Here is a 23,181-nt window from a genome sequence, read left to right on the forward strand (position 1 = left end):
GCTGTAGGAATTAAGATAGGAGCATTAAAATGTTCCTGCACACTGCAAAAAAGGTATCTAAAAACAAGATAAAAACACTAAATCTGAGTGAAATAATCTTGCTGCATGGACAGATAATTTCACTTGACAAGATTTTTTAAATTAAGATTAAATCTAGAAATACGCATGTTGAACACTTAAAATAAGAAATTAACTCTTAAAACTAGATAAAGCTGCAAGCAGCGATGAACTGCAAATTGTTTCTTATCAAGATAAAAAAAAACCTTAAGATTTAGAAGTGTTAGATCATTTATCTTGTTTTTGGAGTTAATTTCTTATTTTAAGCATTCAACATGCTTATTTGTATTTTCCATGCTGCAAGGTAATTTCCCTCAGGTTTAGTGTTTTTATCTTGTTTTTAGTGCTTACATTTCACTCTTAAAAAGCTGCATGAACTCTGAACGACTTTGTATCACAAGATAATGAAAAACTTCCTCAAAATAATCAGGATCTCAAAATAGTTTCGCTAAATTATACTTTCTCGTTTTGACACACCAAGTTATTTTGAGATAATGTATCATTGTTTTTTGATACTAAAACTAAAAGTTTCTCATAATGACTAAGAGGATCTTTCATCCAACCGTTTTCTTTTACTGGCAGAAATGGACTTCCATATGCTTGAAGGTAGTTAATCACATGGAAATCAAATATTGCAGCAAAGAAAAGGCTCTGCCAACCTGTCTGGCCTACAACACAGATTCTAAAAAAGTTGGGCCACTGTGAAAAATGCAATAAAAACGATGCAATGATTTTCAAATCCCTTGTGACCTACATTCAATTGAAAACAGTACAATGAACAATGTAGCGAATGTTCAGACTATATTGTAAAAAAAATCTGTTTAATTTACGGTAAAATACCAGCAGCTGTGGTTGCCAGAATTTCACCGTAAAAATGACAGTGAGTGGGTTTTCTGCTGTAAATTAAAATGTAAATATTATCAAAAACTGTAATTTTGACTGAATAATCCCTTTATTTTTAGGGTGATTGTGTCCTAGTGACAATATGGTATTTCTCCTTTAATTTTACATGAAATAAACTGTGTGTTTTCTACAGTTAAAACGTTTTATATTATTCATTGATTTACGGTAATTAAAAGCATCTACATAGGTGATATTTTAATATTTTAATTTTATGTCTACACTGTAGAAAAAAATCTGTTTAATATTACGGTAAAATACTGGCAGCTTTGGTTGCCAGAACTTCACCGTAAAAAAACACAGTGAGTGTGTTTTCTACTGTAAATGTATATGTGAATATCAACCAAAACTGTAATTGAGACTGAGTAGTCCCTTTATTTTTAGGGTAATTGTGTCCTTGTGACAATATGGTATTTCTCCTTTAATTTAACATTAATTTAAAAAAATATTTTTACAGTAAAACTGTGTTTTCAAAAGTTTTGTACTATTCCTTGATTTACGGTAATTAAAAGTGTCTATTATGGTGATATGCAATTTTTTATTTTTCGCCCTATTTCTCATTTTTTACAATGTATATGCCCATCTGAATTTGATACATTCTGTTTTTATATACATTTTACACAGCATCCCAACTTTTTTTGGGTAGTGGGGTTGTAATATAACCAAAGATATTAAAGGGATAGATACCTTATACACAGTTACAATATTAATCGACTGGTTGACAAATGATCTCATGTTTACATTTCACCAAAAGCCAAACAAGTAGCATGTTTTGTCTGCTTCTGAAATAATAAGCAGAGTTGTCATATAGCTGCCGAAGTTATAATTAACCAGAATTTGGTGGAGGTTAGTGTTAATTTCCTACCCTGCATGAATCATGTGAATAAAGGACCGGGAAACTCTTGTCTGTTTTCATAAATGACCTTAATGGACTGAGGTTGAATCTTAGCACCAGAGAACCAAGGCACCTGCTCTAAAAAGAACAAAAAAATAGGTGTTTTTATAAATTACAGTCGATGTCTGAAGCCTAAACCTAAACACCAAACTAACAAGACCGACAAAAATAAAATAATGAAACAGTAGAGAGTCCGTACAGAGCCAGAGCCAGTAAATCAGTTCATCACCAGGCACGTGCTGGTGTCTGGATGGTTTTTTGTCCATGAGAAGGAAATGTCAGATGAAGACAGAGCGTTCAGTCCGGCTCTCTGCTTTTGTCTTTGTAGAGATGCAGCTCCTCCATCTTCTCCTGCAGGCAGGAAACGGGCATGGAGCAGCCTCGGGCCCTCTGTGGCAGTGTGTGCATCTGGAAAACAGATCAGATATATCAAAAAAAAATCAGGAACTCACCTGGCCGGTCATACAGAGCTCTGACTAGCTCTAAATATTAACCCTCTAGAGTCCATGAAAGCAGCTGCACATTACTTCTTCATGACGTGAAGACATAAAAATGAAGCAACATCAAGTCTTGCCATCAGCTTCCCTCTAAATTTCTGGCTTGAAACTCCATACCAGATTTTTTTTTGATGATATTCGGCCAAGTAAAACCGGAGATAATGTCAAATATATTTAGTATAAAAGTATAGAACTACATATTTTCCTCATTTTATCTGTTATATGTTATATTTGCAACCTGTTTCATAATTGCAACATGTACATTTCTGTGTGTGAATCATAATTTTCAAGATCAGATTTTATGTTTTCCTTTGTTTCATTTGGGTTAAAAATTTTGATCAGTTGAGTCAAAGTTAAAAAGTAATTATCAGGACGTATAGTCGAGGCTGTGCTGAAAAAACTGATACCAACATGGCATGGTAAAGATTTTTTAACAGACATAACAGCCCAAGATTTCAGAGGGTTAAAGGAAGAAACAAACTGCAGAAAATAGTGAACATGGCCTCTAAAATTTTAAGGAAGCCACAGAATCATTTGAGCTGTCTTTATGATGAATTAGTTAGAAGTAAAGCTGAGAAGATAATTAATGACCCCTCTCATCCCATGTACAGCCAATTTGGGCTTTTACCTTCAGGGAAGCGGTCTAGGCCAGTGATTCCCAACAGGAGGTGCCAAAGATTGACGGGGGGTTGCGAAGCCCTCTTGATTTTAAGGGATGTAAAAAATCTAATGTGTTAAATATAGATGAGTCAGCAATTAATTAATTAGTGGGACAAAAACAACTAAATAAGGGCAACATTAAACGTTTATTCATTTATTTAAATAGAAAAATCACTACAGAAAAGTTTAAAAATGAAGGCTATATCGCGAGAATAAGGACATGTGTAACATCCCTCCTGCAGTATACACAGGTAACCTCACCTAGCGGTAACCTCGCCTAGCGGTAACCTCACCTAGCGGTAACCTCGCCTAGCGGTAACCTCGCCTAGCGGTAACCTCACCTAGCGGTAACCTCGCCTAGCGGTAACCTCACCTAGCGGTAACCTCACCCAACAACAGAAACACAGAGCTAATTGAAAAATGGTGAAGCGTCAGGGAGACGAAAATGCTGAAAATCTCAAAAAGAAAAAGAGAGGGTACCATGAAAGTCACATTGAGTTCGGCTTCATAGAAGCAATGGACAATGGGGGGGTCGCTAAAGTTTACAATGGTAAAAATGTGGGTCCCTCAAGAAAAAGGTTGGGAACCACTGGTCTAGGCTACCGATGGCAGGAAGAACCTATAGAAAAAGTCCTTTGTCCCAGAAGCTGTCAACCCTATAAATAAGACCAGAATGCGGTAGATATTTACCCTGATTACTCCTGTTTTTTTCCTTTGCTGAGGGTTTTTCTCTGAATAAGGCAGGTCTTAGACCTACAGTTGTAAACTTGATTTGTACTGTGGTGTGCTTTTATCAAATTTTGTACTTGAATGGGTGATGTGTGAAGTACAGTTATTGTTGTAGGCTATTTTATATTTTTCTATCTTCGGTCTGCAGAGTCTCTGAAAGTGCAACACGTCCAACCTCAAAGCAGATTGACTACAGCAGCATCAGAACAGACTGCCGCTTTATTAGGCACACCTTGCTGGCTAATAAAGTGGCTGGTGGGTGGAGTTTATCTCTTTGTTGTGGGAAAGCTTAGGGTTGGTTCATCAGAAAATCTCACTTCAGTTAGTGGTTAACCTTCTTCCTCTCCTCACGTTGTATTTCTTTTCTTTCATCTCTGTCTCCCTGTCCTGTCCACCAAGATTATAATAGTTCTGGATTTTTCATTAGTTTTAGTTTTAATTTCGTTGTCAATTTTTGTTTTCAAATTCAGTTAGTTTTAATTAGTTTTTATTTTTGGGGAAATGCTTAGTTTTAGTTTAGTTTTTATTAGTTTTAGTTTTTTTGTAATGGGGTATTTGTTGTGTGCGAGATTCAATAAGGTCACAATAAATGTTTCCTTTATTTCCTTTGTCTGATCCATCTCAGCCCCAATAAGTTTATTAAGTCATGAAACCAGATAGATGAAATAGATTTCTTCAGTTAGTTATCGTTTTTAAAAAAACTTGTTTTTCTTTTTCTTTCAGTTAACGAAAATGTTACACAACAGTAAATTACAATACATGATATCAGCATTTCCAAAATCTCCTGAAGGGCCATTTGTCCTGCATGTTTTACATTTCCCTCTTCTGATTCGAATGATCAGCTTGTCATCGAGCAGTTTCAGGAGTTCATGCTGAGTTCATCATTCAAATCAGCTGAGTTGGATATCTATCTAAAACATGCATCATAAGTGTTACTCCAGGAGACGCTTGTGAAATTCTATATTCTATAATTAAATATAATTTTACAGTTATACAGAGTGTGACTGCCTGTGAATGTGTGCGCACAAATAATCTATGTTTGAGTCTCACACAATCATTTTGAACAAGATCTTTTCTCGGAGCTTTCACTGTTTCCTGAACAAGCGAGTCCCACTTCCCCCACTAAAAGGACATCAGGTTCAAATGTTTATTTTGAAAGGCTTAAAATTAACATAGAATTCTAAAATCCTAATATAATATAGTTAAGACTCTCATAAGTGAAGTTACTTCAATTTAATACACCAGCAGAATTTAAACTACAGATTTTACAAAGTGCTTAACATCTGCAGGAAAATTACTGTAAGGGAAGTTATTGAAATGAATTCATTTACACTCTAAACAGCCTAAATTTGTGATTGACTCGTCATTTATAAGCTCCTGAAGTAGCTCACTGGAAAAAAGGTGTGTCTAAAAACAAGATAAAAACACTAAATCTGAGGGAAATTATCTTGCTGCATGGACAGATAATTTCACTTGACAAGATTTATTAAATAAAGATTATTAAATCTAGAAATAAGCATGTTGAACGCTTAAAATAAGAAATTAACTCTTAAAACAAGATAAATTAAAGCTGAACTGGCCCGAGCAGAGTGACCTGCATATTGTTTGTTTCTTACCAAGATAAAAAAAACACTTTAGATTTAGAAGTGTTACACAATTTATCTTGTTTTAAGAGTTAGTTTCTTATTTTAAGCGTTCAACATGCTTATTTCTAGATTTAACAATCTTAATTTAAGAAATCTGTGCTCTGAACTGACCCCATATGGGGCCTTGAGCATTTGTGACATAAGCATAGGTCTAGAAGGTCTAGAAACTGTCTTCCTGTATGATTGCTTTCAGGGAATCACATCCTGTCTCACCCTTCTGTCCGGGGATGCGTGTACGAGAGAGTTGTGGAGGTTTCCTCTCTTGTCCCTTTTCTCAGGTGTCCAAACTCCAGGATCTGTCTGAGTGGAGCGGTCCGACAGCGTAAAATCACCCGCGTTATTTTTCCAAGGAGAGGAGCTGGAGTTGTTTTCTGTCTCGTTACTTTGGGGGAAAACGAAGGTCTCCTCCTCTGAACCTGACGGGAACAAGAATAAGACATCAGCATGCTGCGTTCAAGTCATTTTCAAGCGTCGTATTCTGGAGAAAGGACGTACTCCAGCTGTTGCCCTTTGTTCTGGAGTCGGGGGCCGGGGTGCACGGGCAGGACCCAGTTGTGTTTTTGTGTTTTTTCAAGCACTCCATTCCCACCAAATCTCTACAGTGTCTGTGACAGTTTATCCCACAGTCTGAAAGACAGAAAAAATGTTGAGAATTAACAGAAGCACAGCTACTTAAACCTCTGAAGTCCAGGAGATTTTGGTTCAAATTTGTCAACTTCCTATGCATTAATTTCTGTCTCTGTTCAGCATCTTTCAGTCTGTCCTTACATCACATGCATGGCTCCTTTTTCTACACACAAACTTGGCTATCAGTCAGATTTTTCATTTTTAAAAATGAACAAAGTATAAAGCTGCCACAAAGCCAGAATACAAACAAACAGACACAGGTTTCTATGGAAATGTACCATTTTATTTGTTTTTACTATTTATACACACAGAAACAGCAGAAAAAATAATAGATTAATAAAACTATAAACCAGTCTATTTGCATGTAAATTAGAAACTTAAATGAGCTTATCTGTTATATAAATAAAGTTATTACTGTAAATAAAACATGCTCAGTGTATTTTCAATGAAAAGATGTTAAAGAATCCAGTTTTTAAATTTACAAAAGTTCTCTTGATTTGAGCACCACAAAATAACGGCGTCATATAATTGGGGTTCAATGCATACAGACTAAAATCTGCTCTGCAAAAAGGCTCATGAGCTGGATCATAGAGCATGGGGATGAGTCGTTTGGCCTTGGGTCGGAGTATATTTCATATACCAAAAATAAAGATGTGAGGAGATATTAATAACTCATGTTGTTTTGCAGTTTGTAATTGTTATTGTGCACTCTAGGGTGAACCCAAAGAGCACCTGAGCAGGCACCATATGTATATATATATATATATATATATATACATTCACATACATTCACACATAAATATACATATACACATACCACACAAGTTAGGAGGACCAACATCACATGAATGCAAGTCTGTAAAAATGTATTTTCCATAGATATTATAGATATTGCTCTTCTCTTATATGGTTTGATTTGAAAAATAACTGTCTAATGCTACGTGCTGAGGTTTACGTTCATATTGTGGAACAGAAGCGAATTACTCTTTAATGGGGGATAAAGGGACATGGATTATGATCTTACCTTTACAGTGGTAGCCCTGTTTGATGACTCCCCACAGCTAAAAGAGGACAGACAGGTAAATGTGATATTGCCTTTTTGAATAGCCAGTTATATAAAAACAACAAAAATGGCAACAAAGGATACTCACAAAGCCCCCACAAGTCTCACAAAAGGTAGGCCGCTTATACGTGGTTTCATGGAAGTTATGTGCATTAAAGTTCAAGCCCAGCTTGGCACATACAGACATTCCCCTCATGAAGTAAGAGGTGATTTCTTCACGGCTGATTTGACCCTCCCTGAGCAGGATTTTCCAAAGTGCAACACAAAAGTGAGTAAGTGAGGTGCGGTTTCTATAAAGCATTGATGTTGTTGTTGCAGCCGCGTCACGGCCAGAGGCCTTTGTGCGTGTTGCAGCTTCCTCACCTGTCAGTTTCATGCGTGCAGAAGGAGAAGGGGAAGTTGGCTGCTATTTTCTCAAAGTCCTCCAGTGAAATGTAACCATCCTGGTTCTGGTCGTAATTTTTCATGACGGACTGCAGGGGGCAACAGAGCAGTCAGACATTCAGTTGCACTTGTCAGAGAGCAGTTGGTTAGTTCTGCTTTATAGTGCAGAGTAATAAGGAAGTGAAAGACGGGAGGTCGTTGCAGTGTCACATACTCACATCCACCATCTGTTTGACGTGTTTAGAGATGGTGTCGGGGTCGAGCCGGGGGGTGATTCCTGATCCCCACTCTGCCACGGCGGGCGGTTTAACTGGAGCTACAGGCTGTGGAGCGACACAGACGGTGATGACACATGAAGAAGGGTTGTGAGAAACAAGAAGGAGAAAAAAGAGCACACCCACCACATAACACGCTTCCCTAACGTACAGCGCTTTGATGTGGCTGATTTTGATGTATTTCAGCACAGAGTGTGTGCTTTTGTTTTGATAAAGATGTTACACCCACAGAGAACACACGCATGTCCCTCCTCTTGTGAAAACGGTTTGAAACAAGTGTGAGCCTGATGGCGTTAGATAGAGCTCGACTTCAAAGTAAAGCATGAAGCTCTACTGACCTGGATCTTGGTGTTCTTGGGTTCCTTGGGTTCCTTGGTGTATGAAAGCTCATATATCTCATCCTCAGTGTAGTATAAATCTAGAGAGAGCTGAAGCATTAAAAGAACATAATTTTAAGATGTTCTTGTGTATTGTTTTTTTTAAACTGAATTCTTAAAAATCCTTGTTTGTGTCTTGTACCGTGAGCAGATGCAGAAGGTCTTTGTTGGCCTCGAAGGGCGGCGAGCAGGCGTGGATGCCCACCAGGTCGTTGATGTTGCTGTAAAGGTGCTGCAGCTTGCTCAGGTTGATCTTTTCCTCATCTATGTAGTCTGGCAGGGCCTCGTTCAGCGAGATCAGGTCCTTCAGGTGGACCCCCAGGATGGGCACCTTGAAACCGCTGCACTCGTTGTAAACCCGCCGGTAGTTGATGTAGTTGCTACGCGAGGAGAGAAGCTCCGTCATCTCACTCAGGGCCTGAGACGAGACAGAGATCAAGAGAGGAATGACTTAACCCATAAGAACCTATGGTGACACCCGTGTAACAAACACTATATCCCATATTTAGCTTTATGATTCACTGAAATCCCTAAGTGACACATACTCAACACCCTGGTGTGATGGTCAAGAAGTGAACAAAAAAACTTGTTTTTTGTGAAAACAAAATTGTATTTGTGTGTTTTTTGGTGTTTTTTTTGTAATTTTGTGTGTTTTTATCTGTGTTTTTTATGGATTTCTTTTGTGTTTTTTGTGTTTCTTGTGTGTTTTTTTGGTGTTTTTATTTGTGTTTTTTGGAAAAAAACAAAAAAAAACCTTGTTTTTTGTAAAAACTAAATTGTGTTTGACCTCTCCAAAATATGGGTGTGGCTGGAAACAGAAATAAAAAAAAAAAAGCAAAAAAGCAGCTAATTTCAAAAAGCTTATTTTTGTTATGAGGCTAATTTTAAACCCATTTAATAATTCTAATCTGTTATTAGAGTGTCCTTTATTGCATTTAACTTGTTCTGACCATATTTCCTGAACAAATTAAAGTCACAATTTTGATATAGAGATGCAAACAAAAGGCAAAGGGTTATGTGCTTTTATTTATTATTGATGTATTATTATTTTGTTACTTAAAAACAAATCTGAAAGAGAATTTGTTGTTAAACTAACAGCACTATTAATGTCACAATTTTGATTAATGTTGTGGAGATGCAGAGAAAAAGGCAAATTTGTGTTTCTGTATAAGGCTGACGTGCACAGAATATCTTGACAGAGAGAGAAGGTAGAAGTAACAATACCACAATTTCACTTGAAGATGCTGAAACCAAAAAAGGCTAAGTCCAAGAAGGAAAATGATTCAGAACAGAAAAATGTAATCATAATTAATAATCATTATAGCTTTAGTTCTCAGCAGACTGCCTCGTGGTTGTGAGTAATATTTCAAATACCTTAGTGATGTCAGGAGGCAGCAGGTTTGAGGTGTCTTTGAGGCGTGAGATTGAGCTGTGACAGAGGCCTCCGGTCACTGCCATTAGAGTGTTAAAGTTTTGCAGAACTCGAAGTTTCTACACGGTAAAGAGCAAAGTGAGATGAAGTCATTTTCAGTTGGTGTCAGTCAAACAATTGTGAGTCTCTTAGCTCAGTACACTGCAAAAAAGGTGTGTCTAATAATCTTAATTTCAGAAATCTTGTCAAGTGAAATTATCTGTCCATGCAGCAAGATAATTTCCCCCAGATTTAGTGTTTTTCTTGTTTTTAGACACACCTTTTTTGCAGTGTGATGTCTGATCCCTCGGCTGGTTTACCTGAGCCACGTGGATGAACTTAGTGAAGACCTGGGCTCTCTGCTGGGCCGTGTGTCTGCTGAGGATCATCAGCTGGACCCACTGGGAGACCCCGTTACACATCATGACCGAGCGCTCCAGAGCAGGGTTGTCCCTCACCGAGCCTCGCACCACGTAGCTGCGGTAGTCCAGGAACTGGCCAATCAGATCGCAAGGAAACAACGTTAGCACTCAGGTGTCCATTTAAATCTGTCACCAAGTTCAACCTAGTTGACATTTCACCAACCAGATATTGACCACAGAGGAGAACATATTTTCCTAGCTAGTCCTAAGCTCTAACTACTGTAGTGGAATTACTACCTCTCTTGAGTGAGAAAATGAATGAAAGAGCATGTCGATGTTCCTTTTCGTTTTCTTTATTATCAGACATCAGGATACACTGCCGAGGCACAGCAGGAGAACACTTGTCCAATCTTAAGGGCTGCTGAAAAAAGAAGGTCCCGTCTCCAATTTAGTCCTGTGTCCTCTGAGTTTTTCTCTCTGTGTCAGGGCGTATTTAAACGAACCTGGTCTCACAGGAATCCGTGAAATAGCCACGTATTCGCTTAACTTAAAATCCGTGGAATAGCCATGGAATAACTCAAATTTCCGTGAAACTGACACGGATTTCGCTACAATGCAATTTCCCGTGACTATTCCATGGACATTTTTTCCTATTGGTTTGTTCCAAGTCACGTGACTTTTAAGGTCCAGGCGGTCAGAACAAAAAACATGGCGGACAGTTCTCTCATTTTTAGTGAAAAAATCAATATTTTGACTTAGTTTCTGCATAAAAATGGATTTTGATCACATTTCTAGTGAGAAATATGTTTTATTTTCTAAATATTCACTCAGTGAATGTACATAATCACTTTGTATGTTGGAATAGCCACGGGATATGACTGTCATTAACTTGCATTGTAGCGAAATCCGTGTCAGTTTCACGGAAATTTGAGTGATTCCGTGGCCATTCCTGGGATTTTGAGTTAAGCGAATCCGTGGCTATTTCACGGATTCCTGTGAGACCATGTTGATTTAAACATTCTGTAAACCAGAATTGTGACAGCCCACAGTTAATGTATGTCGCACATTTTTCGTACATGCATATGCCGCTAGGTCTACTTTTAACCTTAAAACGATACAACTCATACTGTTTATATTCTGCTCCCAAACGGCTCTAATATCTGACAAATCCCAAAGTCCTATAGAAAGTTATTTCTGGTTTGAACCTGACTGTTACACAATCAGGAGGTCAGAATGGGGCCTTTTAACTAAAACAGAAGACTTACATTAAAAGTAACAATAGAATATACTACACTACTTTTCTGCTGAAAGAGAAAACAGTTCTTCAATATCTTATCTTACCTGACCTCTCAAGAATATAAGACACTACTTTCTAATACGTAGGATTTTAATCTGGACATGTAAATAATAAGTACTTTTAGTTGAAGTTTTGTTTCAGCTGATTCAGAACTGTGCTACAAGCCTTTTAACCAAAACATTGAGGAGAGAGAATAAGCATTCCCCCAGTTTAAGCTACATTTCTTGGTTTTGTCCCTTGTTTTAGCTGCACTTGTTTTTAAAGCTCTTAATGATTCACTGGCCTACATTGCAGATTTTTTTTTGCCATTTTATAATGATTCACAAGCTATCAGATCTTCAAATGATGGGTTTTAAAATACAGCAAACTATATGCACAATAGGCAGCACAGTTTGTTAAATCATGGCCAAAAACGATGGAATACCCGCCCCAATCCTGACAGAACATCTTTAAATGACAGCTGAAAACCTCTTTATTTAATTTAGCTTAAAATTATTGATTTTTTTGTCTCTAGTTTTTTGTAACTTTCATTTATATATTTTATCATCTACTGTTGTTTGCTCTGATTTAACCCTCTGGGGTCTGTGATTGTTCAGTCCTGATCAGATCACGTGAAGTTTAACAAAAAAACATTCAACATTGACATTCCCAGGTCATGCAAAACCAAAGATATGATATTAATATAAGATAATATTGATAATATGTAATGTTGCACATAGTTTGTTTTTGAAGAGTTGCAGCTAATAAGGAAAAAATAATGCCTATACATATACATGTTTTTATGGGACTTTTTTGTATATAGTTTTATTATATTTAAATTTTACCTTTTTATATGTTCATATATTTATATCCTATGTTTACATTTTCAAGTTCCAAAACAGTTCATTGAGCATGTTTGTGGTTTTTATTGTAGTAAATAGTATAATTTTTCAACTCGGATTTCATGATTTTTGGGCTCAATATGTTGATAAAGTAGGTTAAAGTGAGAAAATAATTGTCAGATCATAAAGGTGAAGAAAAAATGGATACCAAATATGGGTATAGTAAACATTTTTTATGTGGTACATGAAGGGCAAAATCAAAAGTATTTAAAAATGGCCAAAATAGGCTCAGATCCCAGAGGGTTTGTTTATTCTTGTGGGCAAAATGTTGTGTTTATTTAGCCAATAATTCAGCTCTCTCATACTGTATGTATTACTGTGAAGTATTTTATTTTAAGTTAGGCAAGTTTGCTTGATTTCGTTATGACCCAATCATCCCTTGAGCCTTTGTTTGTTTGCTTCTTTTCTGTTTTTTTGTGTTTCTTATTTGCTTTCTGCTAACTGTCCTTATAACGTGAAAATGTTCATAACGAGTAAGAACACCAACGAGTGAGAAGTTGTTCATTGAACTTACTGAAACATTACAGAAGTTCTTGAACTCCAGGTAGCTGAGGTGTTCAGCCATCTCATCTGGCTCCATGTGGTCGAAGATCAAAGACACTTTCCTCTTCTTCACAGAGGGTGAAGGTGCCTGGAATATGTTCCCATGAGGGCCTCTAGAGAAACAAAGCCAAGCAACAGAACAGAAATAGTTTTTTTTTTCCTATTTATAGAAAAACTTGTTTGAGTTGTGGCCAAATGACCAAATCACAATCCCTCCAGGGCATTGTGGGAAAATCGTATTAGATTCTTGATATTTAAACAATAAACATTTACACCACATTTAATTAAATCATGTCTCATGGACAAATGCAGGGGATTACAATATATTTTGCCTGACAAGTATCTGACTGGCTGTGTTCCAAATCCACGTTCTATTGTTTCTTCGAAGTTTTTCTCACTGTTCTGTAATGTCTGGATCATGTATGTTAACCCTTTATTGGGCAAAGAAGTATATTTGGTAACTTCAGTGGATATCAAAATGAGGTCCCCATGTCTCTCTGTTTGGTCGTAGAACCACATGGATGTCTTCCAGCTAATCAGCAAAGATCAGACTACGTCACAGACAGTGACACCATGACATCTGACCAATCAGTATGATAATAATATAATAATATTTAGAGAAAAAAGTTGCAAATTTACTAGATTAAAGTGGCAAATCTACAAGAAAAAAAGTTGCAGATTTAAGAGATATAAAGTGGCAAATCTGTGTGAAAAAAGTCGCAGATTTACCAGAAAAAAGTGAAAAAAAAGCAACTTTTTTCTTGCAGATTCACCACTTTAAATCTCATAAATCTGCATATTTTTTTCCTCGTAGATTTGTCACTTTAATCTCGTAATCTCTTTTTTTTTTTTTTACAAATTCTGGCAGTATGTAATATCTTCCAATATTCTCTAGGGTTGAAATTTGGAATTTGCAAGTATTTCAATGAGTGCCCTATTAAGGGTTAATAACATTAACTTATTAGAGAATATTGGAGGATATTACATACTGCCAGAATGTGTAAAAAAAGCCATAGGGACCCGGGGGAGGGGGGTAATATTTTGGGAAAAAAATTTACGAGATTAAAGTGGCGAATCTACGAGAAAAAAATGTGCAGATTTATGAGATTTAAAGAGGTGAATCTGCGAGAAAAAAGTTGCTCTTTTCCCCACTTTTTTTCTCGTAAATCTGCAACTTTTTTGCGCAGATTTGCTACTTTAAATCTCTTAAATCTGCAACTTTTTTTCTTGTAGATTTGCCACTTTAATCTAGTAATTTTGCAACTTTTTTCTCGAAATATTATTCATATTATTCATTTTGTGTACAATGAGATATTGTTTGAACAAAAAATAGGTAAGAATTGTTCTGTTGTTCATCATTATAAATCGATCATTTGATTATTAATTTGACACAGGGGCCACAGGGGCCAAGGCCTTCTTCACAGGGGCAGTGGCCCCTGGAGGCCCCTGTGTAGAACCGCCACTGCACTGAAGTTACCAAATATAGTTCTTCGTCTGATAAAGAGTTAAAATGTGACTTCATCTTTAACAACCTCCTGTCCTTTGATCATGTAAGACTGTTTGTGTATATATATATATATATATATATATAAGTATGGAAAGTTTCTTTTGTCTTTTGCATTTTTCTTCAGAGATTCAGAAACAATCTCAATATTTTGGAAAACTGCAACTACAGCATGATGGTGAATTGAATGAAAACCCGGCTCACAAGCAGGAGGTGTCGATGAGCTGTGAGTGCGTCTCCTCTCCGTCTGAGCGGACCAGCGCCCACAGGTCCCCCATCGTCTGCTCCAGGAGGGGGTCTGCCTCGAACACCGCCGGGAACTGGCTGATCCACTGCCTTGCAACGAAGCAGCACAGAAAATATGTTTACTACCCGCAAACGGAGCAGGATAACCAGTTCTGTCACAGTCTGTCATCCATCCGTACTCACCTGATGAGGTGGCAGATCTGGGTCCGCCTCAGTCCCCTCTTGTCCGATGGACAATCCTTATAAGTGGAAGAACGAGTCAAGGGTCTAAATACACTGTGCAGGTATGAAACAACATTACACCAGCAGGGATATGTGCTTCAAATCTGCTTCGTCAACAAACAAAACAAAGCCACGGCTGTTTCCTGATCTGATTAATGAGAGTGGACATGTGATCAGGAGCAGTGCACCAGTGGGACCAGAGTTCTGCACTGAGTGACAGTGGAGGATATAGAGTGAGAAGTTTCTGGGCGAACATCTGAGATGGCACAACCCAACTGTGCATCATCAGGGTCATGTGGACCAGCTGGGACCCTCTGGGGCTGGAGAGCTTTCCCTCTGAATCTGCAAACAAAACACAGCAGCAGTGAGGTTAAAAACAACAAGAGCAAACTGTGGGCTGGACAGAGGGTCAGTGGTTCAAATCGGTTCAGTTCAGTTTAGGTCAGTTTATTTCAGTCAGTCAGTTAAACTTGAGTGTTTTTTTTCCTGTAGGTGTGAGGCTGCACTACAAAAACGGGGTGTCTAAAAACCAGAAAAAAACACAAAATCTGAGGGAAATTATCTAGTCAGGCGGCTTAGGACCAGATCTAGGAAGAATGGGGACATGCTGGACAAAAGCACCACATTTTTTCCACATGCTCTCTATCACTATAGGTTTCAATTTTTAGTAGGAGCCACTTCATCAAGATTGTGGATCGGAGATGGCAGCCATATAAAGTCTATGAGAACCAATATATATCTTCCAAGCCACTTAGGAGGTCAATGTGGTGTCAAATTATTTTCTGTTGGGAAAAATGTATATACAAGATCTGACATGAGATGAAAGTATTCCCTTGATTTTTTTGAGCAGTGTACATGGCAGCTAATCCACACTCTCCCGTGAACATAGATTCCAAACATTTTCAACTCAGGATTACATGCTGCAGCACTTGAAGCGAGTTCCCTACCAGTCTAATCAAATAATCATCTAGTGATATTCTCAATAGCTTTAATGATTCCTTGACCCAGATTTTGACACCAAGATTGACCTTCTAAGTGGCTTGGAAGATATCTTGTTTTTAGACACACCTTTTTTGCAGTGCAATCAGTTCAGTTCATTTCAGTCAGTTAAACTTGAGTGTTTTTAGGTGTGAATCTGTGTCTGTGTTAACTTTGTGATGAAATGATAACCTGCCCCAGTTGTGGTCCGTTATTTCACCCAATATATGAGATGCACTCAGAAATAAGGTCAAAACAACTTGATGTACCATTCATCATACACTGTATCATAATGGGACATAAAGAGTGCAACCAATATTATATTATATTATTGTATCTATTATTTTATCTAATGTTTGTTAACTGTTTTGATGACATTCTTTTATTTTTGTTTTAACTGTTGTGTTGCATCAATGATATTGTATTTTGTAAAACATCCTGTAACCCTGGTTTTGAAAGGTGCTATAGAAATAAATAAAAAAATAATAAAAAAAATTAAAAAATAAAATAAAAAATAACTCTGTCTGCATCACTGCTATTATTATTATTATTATTATTATTATTATTATTAGACCTGTACCATGCTCAAATGCATGTATAACAGTATAAATATGAATACAAAATCACATTTTATGTTGGACTAAAGGACCAAAAAAGACACAAAATGACCAATAAAAGACACAAAATGACTAAAAAAATACACAAAAAGACACAAAAACATAATTTATGCTCAAATGCATGTATAACAGTATAAATAGAAATACAAAAGGTTTGAAGCAAATAAAAAATAACCACTTACTGTGGTTTCTTTTTTTCAGTGCAAGAACAGCAGACCAACATTAATTGCAAGAAGTAATTTTGTGCATTTTTACACTGCACTTTTAAGATTTCATGCTCAAATACAAGTAGTTGTACTGAGGGCCAGTCCAAGTGAGGGTACGGGCCGTATGCGGCCCCCGGGCCTCCAGTTGCCCATCCCTGTCTTAAATGAAATATAACTATCAGTGTGCTGGATGCCACTGGAGGTACCTAGACGTGCTTTTATTTTGATAGGGACCAATAAAGAGAGTAAGAGCAATGAAAGAAAGGGCAGAGCAGCAGAGAAGAGAGCGGTTTGTGTAGTTTAACAGTGCATGGGAATAGCTAGTTGGCCTCTGCAGAACAGCCCAGCAGAACAAAGCCTGATTGTATGAGACTGCTTTGTCTCCCTGTCTGTCTCTCTCACCCTGGATTCCCCCCTCACTCTCTCTCTCTCATCCCTCATTTATATAACCTGGTTGTGATGGGGAGTAAAGGCACATGACAAACTTGGGGACTGCATGCAAACACGTAGGGACAGAGACTGACCGAAACAGTTCAGGCAGCGCTGAATGAGCTCATCCAGGCTGGCAGCACTGGCGCTGGGAGCAGAGCTGGGGCTCTGCAGGGCCCGGGTGATGTCCTGAGGACTGGGGCATGTGTTCCTCCTCCGCTGGACCAGCTTCCTGCCCTCTCCACTTGGTTTCCTGAGAGAGAGAGAGCAGAGAGAGTGAGTGAGAGAGTGAGAGAGACAGACAGGGAGTATAAGTAGTCTAGAAATAAGTAGAGCAGTGTGTGGTGAGGTAGCGCAGGTCAGCATCTGAGGAAACGCAGCTCCCTCAATCTGATAAGCATTTCTACAGCGCTGCAGCTCTATGAACCATCATGCACTGGCAAAACAACTGCAAACAGCTGCACAGCTTCTTGTGTTTCTCCAAGTGAAGCTGGCAGGCAGCAAATTATGCTAGAACTTATTAGTTTATTATATATTATTAGTAGTAGTTAGCATTGCACTGCAAAAAAGGTGTGTCTAAAAACAAGATAAAAACACTAAATCTGAGGGATTTCTTAAATTAGGATTGTTAAATCAAGAAATAAGCATGTTGAACGCTTAAAATAAGAAATTAACTCTTAAAACAAGATAAATTAAAGCTGCAAGCAGCGATGAACTGGCCCGAGCAGAGTGACCTGACAATTATTTGTTTCTTACCAAGATAAAAAAAAACTTTAGATTTAGAAGTGTTAGATAATTTATCTTGTTTTAAGAGTTGATTTCTTATTTTAAGCGTTCAACCTGCTTATTTCTAGATTTAAAAAAAAAAAATCTTGATAGAAACAAATAATCAGCAGTGCACTCTGCTCGGGCCAGTTCATCGCTGCTTGCAGCTTTAATTTATCTGGTTTTAAGATATTGGTGTCTAATAGGACTTCTGTCCTTGTCCCAGTGTACATGCAACTGAGAGAATTGCATAACTGACGGGAATATGTCCCCCTTTTCTCAACACTGGGTGGTGATATGCATTTTTTCAGCGGGTTAATATGGCGCCCTTTCCGGTTGACCTCAGTTCGACATTTTTTGCCATCGCTACTGACCGGCTAATGTTTTTGTTCCGGGGTCATACGGCATGTGTTGTCTTGTCATAAATGCTGGCGAAAGTCCTATTCCAATCATATTATCTGGGTGTCTTAATCGGAGTTGGAGAACTGCAACATTAGTCAGACTAACACGTTTACAAGCACTTCAGTTGTCCAGTTATAGTCAGATTAAGGCAATAATTTGTTTTTTTCAAGTGTCGTGTAAATGTACCGATTCATCCTCTGTGGAGCATGGAGCTCATACCTGTGTTGTGTTAAACTCCTTTTAATTACAGCCTGATTGATATATAAGTGGACTGATATTATCGGCTAAAATTGGCAAATATCAAAGGCTCAAACATGCCCCGATATCAAACTTTTTTTTTTTACACAACATAAAATGCAGAAAATAATCCTTCGGGTGATTAAGGAATGGTTTTAGCTATTTTTAAAACATGTATTATTTTTTTTAAATGGTCAGTAATTGACTGATATTGAAAATACAGCACTGATGTTTATTTAGGCATTTATTTTATTTTTATACTTATATCATTTCTAGAAGTGGTTGACAGATTTGTTTGCATACTTATATTGGTGCAAAATTGGTGCACCGTCCACATAGGAAAGGCCTATTTCAATATCGGTTATCTGTGGATTTTCCTCAATGAATTAGTGTTGGTGTTGTGAGTATAAGTTTTAAAAACCAAGCAAAACATTTGTTTTTGTTAAGTGGTTTTAAACTGCAGATATCCACTTTAACCCTCTGGAGTCTCCAAAAGCTCCAAATTCAGACTTCTTCATGACATCCAGACTAGAAAACAAAGCAGCGTGGAGCCCTACTGTAAATTTACCTCTAAAGTTCTGGCTGTAAACTCCATGAGGCCAGTTTCAGTTTGATGATGATATACCAAGTAAAACTGGAGACAAGCTCAAATATATTTAGTATAAAATGATAGAACTGGATGGAACCCTCTTATATGTTATATTTGCAACCTTTGTTGACATTTGCAACATTTAAAATTCTTTATTGAGCATGATAGTGCTTTGAAAGTTAAAAAAAAGATTCAAAATCACATATTTTATGTTGGACTAAAGGACTAAAAAAGACACAAAATGACCAAAAAAAGACACAAAATTACTAAAAAAAATAGACAAAATGACAAAAAAAAACCCCAAAAGACACAAAATGACTAAAAAAAGACACAAAATGACCAGAAAAAGACACAAAAAGACACAAAATGACAAAGAAAAGACACAAAATGACCAAAATTGTTACGCTAAACACACAAGACACAAATAAAATAGAGTCCCACTAGAATAAAAACCAGAGTTGATGACAGGACCACACACAATCACAAGATCACATTTATGTTGTTTTTTTCTTTGTTTCCTTTTGGTTCAAAATGTTGATCCAGTAAGTCAGAATAAAAAATCAATTATTATCAGGTCATATAGGTGAGGTTGTGCTGAAAAAATAAATACCAACATGGCATTTAAACATTTTTAAGTGGTGTATACAGGCAGGATGAAAAGGATTCAAAAATGGACACAATAGCCCAAAACTCCATAGAGTTAAAAGCTAAATTATTTCTGGCCATTGTCGTATTAATGCATGCTTTCTATCAGTAGTTACAGCATACCCTAAGAAGTAGTCAGCCTGAGGAAAGTACAGTATTACGTAACATTTGAAGTCAGTAGTAAATATGTCACGTCTACACCAACATTGGTTTGCTCGCCATTGTCATTCTTCAGTATTTCCTCATGAAACTATTTCGCTTCAGCATGCGTACATATTCACTAAAGATCCGCAACCATTGTGGTATATACTGTGGCAGAAGATATTATTTACTGAAAGTTATTTCCAGGATGGAGGAGACAAAGGTCTGCTTACTAGAAGAACTGGGCCACATGTACGCAGGCTTGTGTGGTTGCTGAGTAACGTTTAGTGTTGACAATAAAATCTATATATGTATCAATGCTGTATACTTTCAGTGTTGTCACCATTGTGTAACGGTTGTTGAGGTCCTTGACAACCGTTACACAAGGTGAAAAAACACTCAGTTCAGTGCAACAATGCAATATTCAGTGTTGACAGTTTGTAATGTTAAGATGTTAGTCTTCTTTTTGATTCTTAAAAAGATATTTTAAGACGATAAATACTTTTATTTTTATTTTTTAAGCAATTTCTGCTTTTATTTAAAAAAAAATTTGAGAACAGATCTTTACTATGATCCCAAAAGAGTACACTTTATGTTGGTAATTATTTTTATGTGCACTTTATTTATATTTAACTACATTATTTATTTATTTCGTTCTTTTTTTTTCTAAAGAGAGACCACTACAAATGAGCAGTGTTTTGCACATTTATGGAGTTTTAAATGGTTCATTTTTATAGTTTTAAATGGTTATGCTCACTGTTTTTACTACATTAGTTTGAATCACTACATTTTAGTGATGAGAAATATTTGCAATAAATTTAGTCATTTTATGTTTATTAACATTTAAAATGTTTGAAAAAGTGTTTTTTTTTTCAAATATTTTAATTTTGTGTGTGTTTATCAGTTCCAAAGTTTAATAAATTAGACATTGATGGCACAGCGCTTTGTTTTTAAGTTGTTTTTTTTTTCCAACCAAAAATGCTTTGCCCTGGTTAGAGGGTACTTGGCTGAAAAAATATTTCACAGGGGGAACATCACTGAAAAAAGGTTGAGAACCACTGGACTAGGACACTGGGAAATGAAAAATATCTGCCACACTAATTTGTTTATTTTTTATGTTTTTTCTTTTATCTCTTGAGATTTCTAAAAACAATCTATATTGGAAGAAAACCTTATGTCTATTGAACTCCTTTGCTTTATGTTCATCATGATGCTAATTGTGTTTCCCTTAGCTTAAATGGCAGAACACACGTTTGGCTATTGCAGGGCTCAGCAATATTTTAATCAATTATCAAAATAGCAAAAAAAAAAAGTCACAGAACATATTTGAGCCTTATAATGAAGGTATTTGCCTGCTTCTTACTGCAGATGAATCATAGTGTACCAGTAAGCCTGCAGCATTGGCAGTAAAAGCTGCACAAATAGAGTAAGTTACATATTAAAGGTAAACAGCATGTATTTGAGAGCCCTTTCATCAACTACATTACAGACTTAGATCTAACGGACGAAGAAGTGGATAACTAGTTTTTGTGGACATTGCAGATTCTGATCTTGTCAGATTCATATTGCTTTTCTTTACACCAATTTACACCAATTACAAACGATACTCAATTGTATATAGATTACCATTTTCTTCAACAGGAGGAGCATATCTGTTCAAAGTGTTATGTACTGTTTGTTTTTATTTTGTGAATCTAAGTAAATGCAGCTATCTTAGAATATGGAAGTCGAATGAAGATACATGAATGTAAAGGCTGTATGTCAAAGTGTTAAAAACTGAAAATAAAATAAAAAATATTTTGGAGAAAAGCTGGACAAAGCTGGACAAAAGCTGGACAAATCTGTCCATTTCATTTGAGACTTCTATTTTGATTTTGATTTTGAATCTATAGCTATCGTAGCTCGGAAAACATAAAAAGAATAGCTGTGCACACAAGTGAAGAATGTAATAATCTATACAGGCATTTAACAATGATAAATAAAAATGTAAATGTCAACAAATAACCATTAATCACTTCCATATCATTTTTTGACAAACTAACAGGGATCCACTGGAGGTGCCTAAGAGCTGCATACATTAGCCCAGGGATGGGCAGCTTAAATGATGGAGGGGGCCACAATTTTTCATGGACACTACCACAGGGCCACATATAGGACCGTGCACTGAACCAGATATGATGAAACTGCAATTTTAAATATGTTCACAGTGCAGTAACTTAACATATTTCATGCTCAAATGCATGTATAACAGTATACATAGGAATACAAAAGGTTTGAAACAAATAAAAAATAACCACATAGTGCGATTTTTTTTCAGTGCAAAAACAGACCAACATTAATTGCAAGAAGTAATTTTGTGCATTTTTACACTTCACTTTTAAGATTTCGTGCTCAAATGCATGTAGTTGTACTGAGGGCCACTTCAAGTGAGGGTGCAGGCCGTATGCGGCCCCCGGGCCTCCAGTTGCCCATCCCTGATTTAGGGGCATCAGAATGAAGCTAGATTGATGTTGAGTGTGGTCAGAGGTGCAAAAGACTTTTAACCAATGAAGGTCAGGGTGCAACACTTTGTTTCTGTTAATGTTAACATGGAGTTATTACTCACTCTGTATTTCACAATAATAAGTAACGGACCCTTTTCATACTTTATATATATTATATTCAGTTTGATGATGATATACCAAGTAAAACTGGAGACAAGGTTGACTATGAGTCGAATATGACTAAAAAAAGACACAAAATGACCAAAAAAGACGCAAAATTACTTACAAAGACACGAAAAGACATGAAAAGATTCAAAAATGGACAAAATAGCGTTAAAGCGTTAGAGTTAATATGGTATTCATGCTTCAGTTTTGCAGTTTGAGAGTTATGGGATAACGCTTCATCCACAATCTTCCTGGCAAATTTGAAATGAAACCAACATTTAAAAGAAACCTGATCATTGTGTGTGCCTCCTTTTTTTAAAAACATGGTAACATTTTCAGTGTTGTTTCAGTGCTTGAGTGTTTTTTTTGTCCTTTGCATATCGATAAAAACAGTGTGTGTCATGTAACGCTGTGAAACTGTCGTCTCTATACTGCAGCTAATGTCATGATAATACCAGGAAACTCTGAGTTCAGAGAACTGGTGACAAGTTCCCTGAATGACCAGACCTGCATCCCCTTCTGGTTACAGTGTGTTTGTGTGTGTGTGTGCGTGGCTCATTTCCCCAGCCCACTCACATACACACACATACACACTTATAATGCATAACTGAACATACACATGCATCCACACTCACTTCAGTCACACTTAATCGTTTGCTTTAGGTACAACACATGGATGGACACTCATGGATGCACATTTTCATACAGGCGTACGTGGTGACATTCATTATCTATTTATACCACAAGCTGCTCTGTATGTGCTGTTTCATGCAGCCTGTCACAGTTATCACACCACACAGGTCCCCCTCAGTCATGCCTGGATTCAGAAACCCTGATGGGGGTGGGATGTCAGTGACAACTCCATCTGCTAGTCCAGCTCCAGGAGGCTGGTTTGGAAACCTGCCGTGCAAAAAAACTCCACCTCTTCTCCTCCTCCTCCTCTCCTCC

The 23,181-nt window shown here is 37.0% G+C and overlaps 1 protein-coding gene across 1 annotated transcript in view; it reads right to left on the bottom strand.

Annotated features, from left to right (window-relative positions):
* Positions 1-294: 294 nt before the first annotated feature.
* rasgrp4 (RAS guanyl releasing protein 4) overlaps positions 295-23,181 on the bottom strand; it is a 28,206-nt gene continuing 5,319 nt past the window's right edge. Inside the window, exons 2-17 of the mRNA XM_059330925.1 lie at positions 16,902-17,059; positions 14,807-14,918; positions 14,538-14,600; positions 14,313-14,444; positions 12,576-12,717; positions 9,842-10,015; positions 9,485-9,601; positions 8,253-8,528; positions 8,072-8,161; positions 7,677-7,781; positions 7,438-7,547; positions 7,163-7,310; positions 7,036-7,072; positions 5,880-6,011; positions 5,598-5,800; positions 295-2,260 (exon numbers count right to left, since the gene is read on the bottom strand). Coding sequence (XP_059186908.1) covers positions 2,150-2,260; positions 5,598-5,800; positions 5,880-6,011; positions 7,036-7,072; positions 7,163-7,310; positions 7,438-7,547; positions 7,677-7,781; positions 8,072-8,161; positions 8,253-8,528; positions 9,485-9,601; positions 9,842-10,015; positions 12,576-12,717; positions 14,313-14,444; positions 14,538-14,600; positions 14,807-14,918; positions 16,902-17,059 — 2,110 coding nt within the window. The 3' untranslated portion in view covers positions 295-2,149. The remainder of the gene's footprint in view (positions 2,261-5,597; positions 5,801-5,879; positions 6,012-7,035; positions 7,073-7,162; positions 7,311-7,437; positions 7,548-7,676; positions 7,782-8,071; positions 8,162-8,252; positions 8,529-9,484; positions 9,602-9,841; positions 10,016-12,575; positions 12,718-14,312; positions 14,445-14,537; positions 14,601-14,806; positions 14,919-16,901; positions 17,060-23,181) is intronic.

Source organism: Centropristis striata, chromosome 4, assembly GCF_030273125.1.
Source record: "Centropristis striata isolate RG_2023a ecotype Rhode Island chromosome 4, C.striata_1.0, whole genome shotgun sequence".
NCBI classification, from domain to species: domain Eukaryota; kingdom Metazoa; phylum Chordata; class Actinopteri; order Perciformes; family Serranidae; genus Centropristis; species Centropristis striata.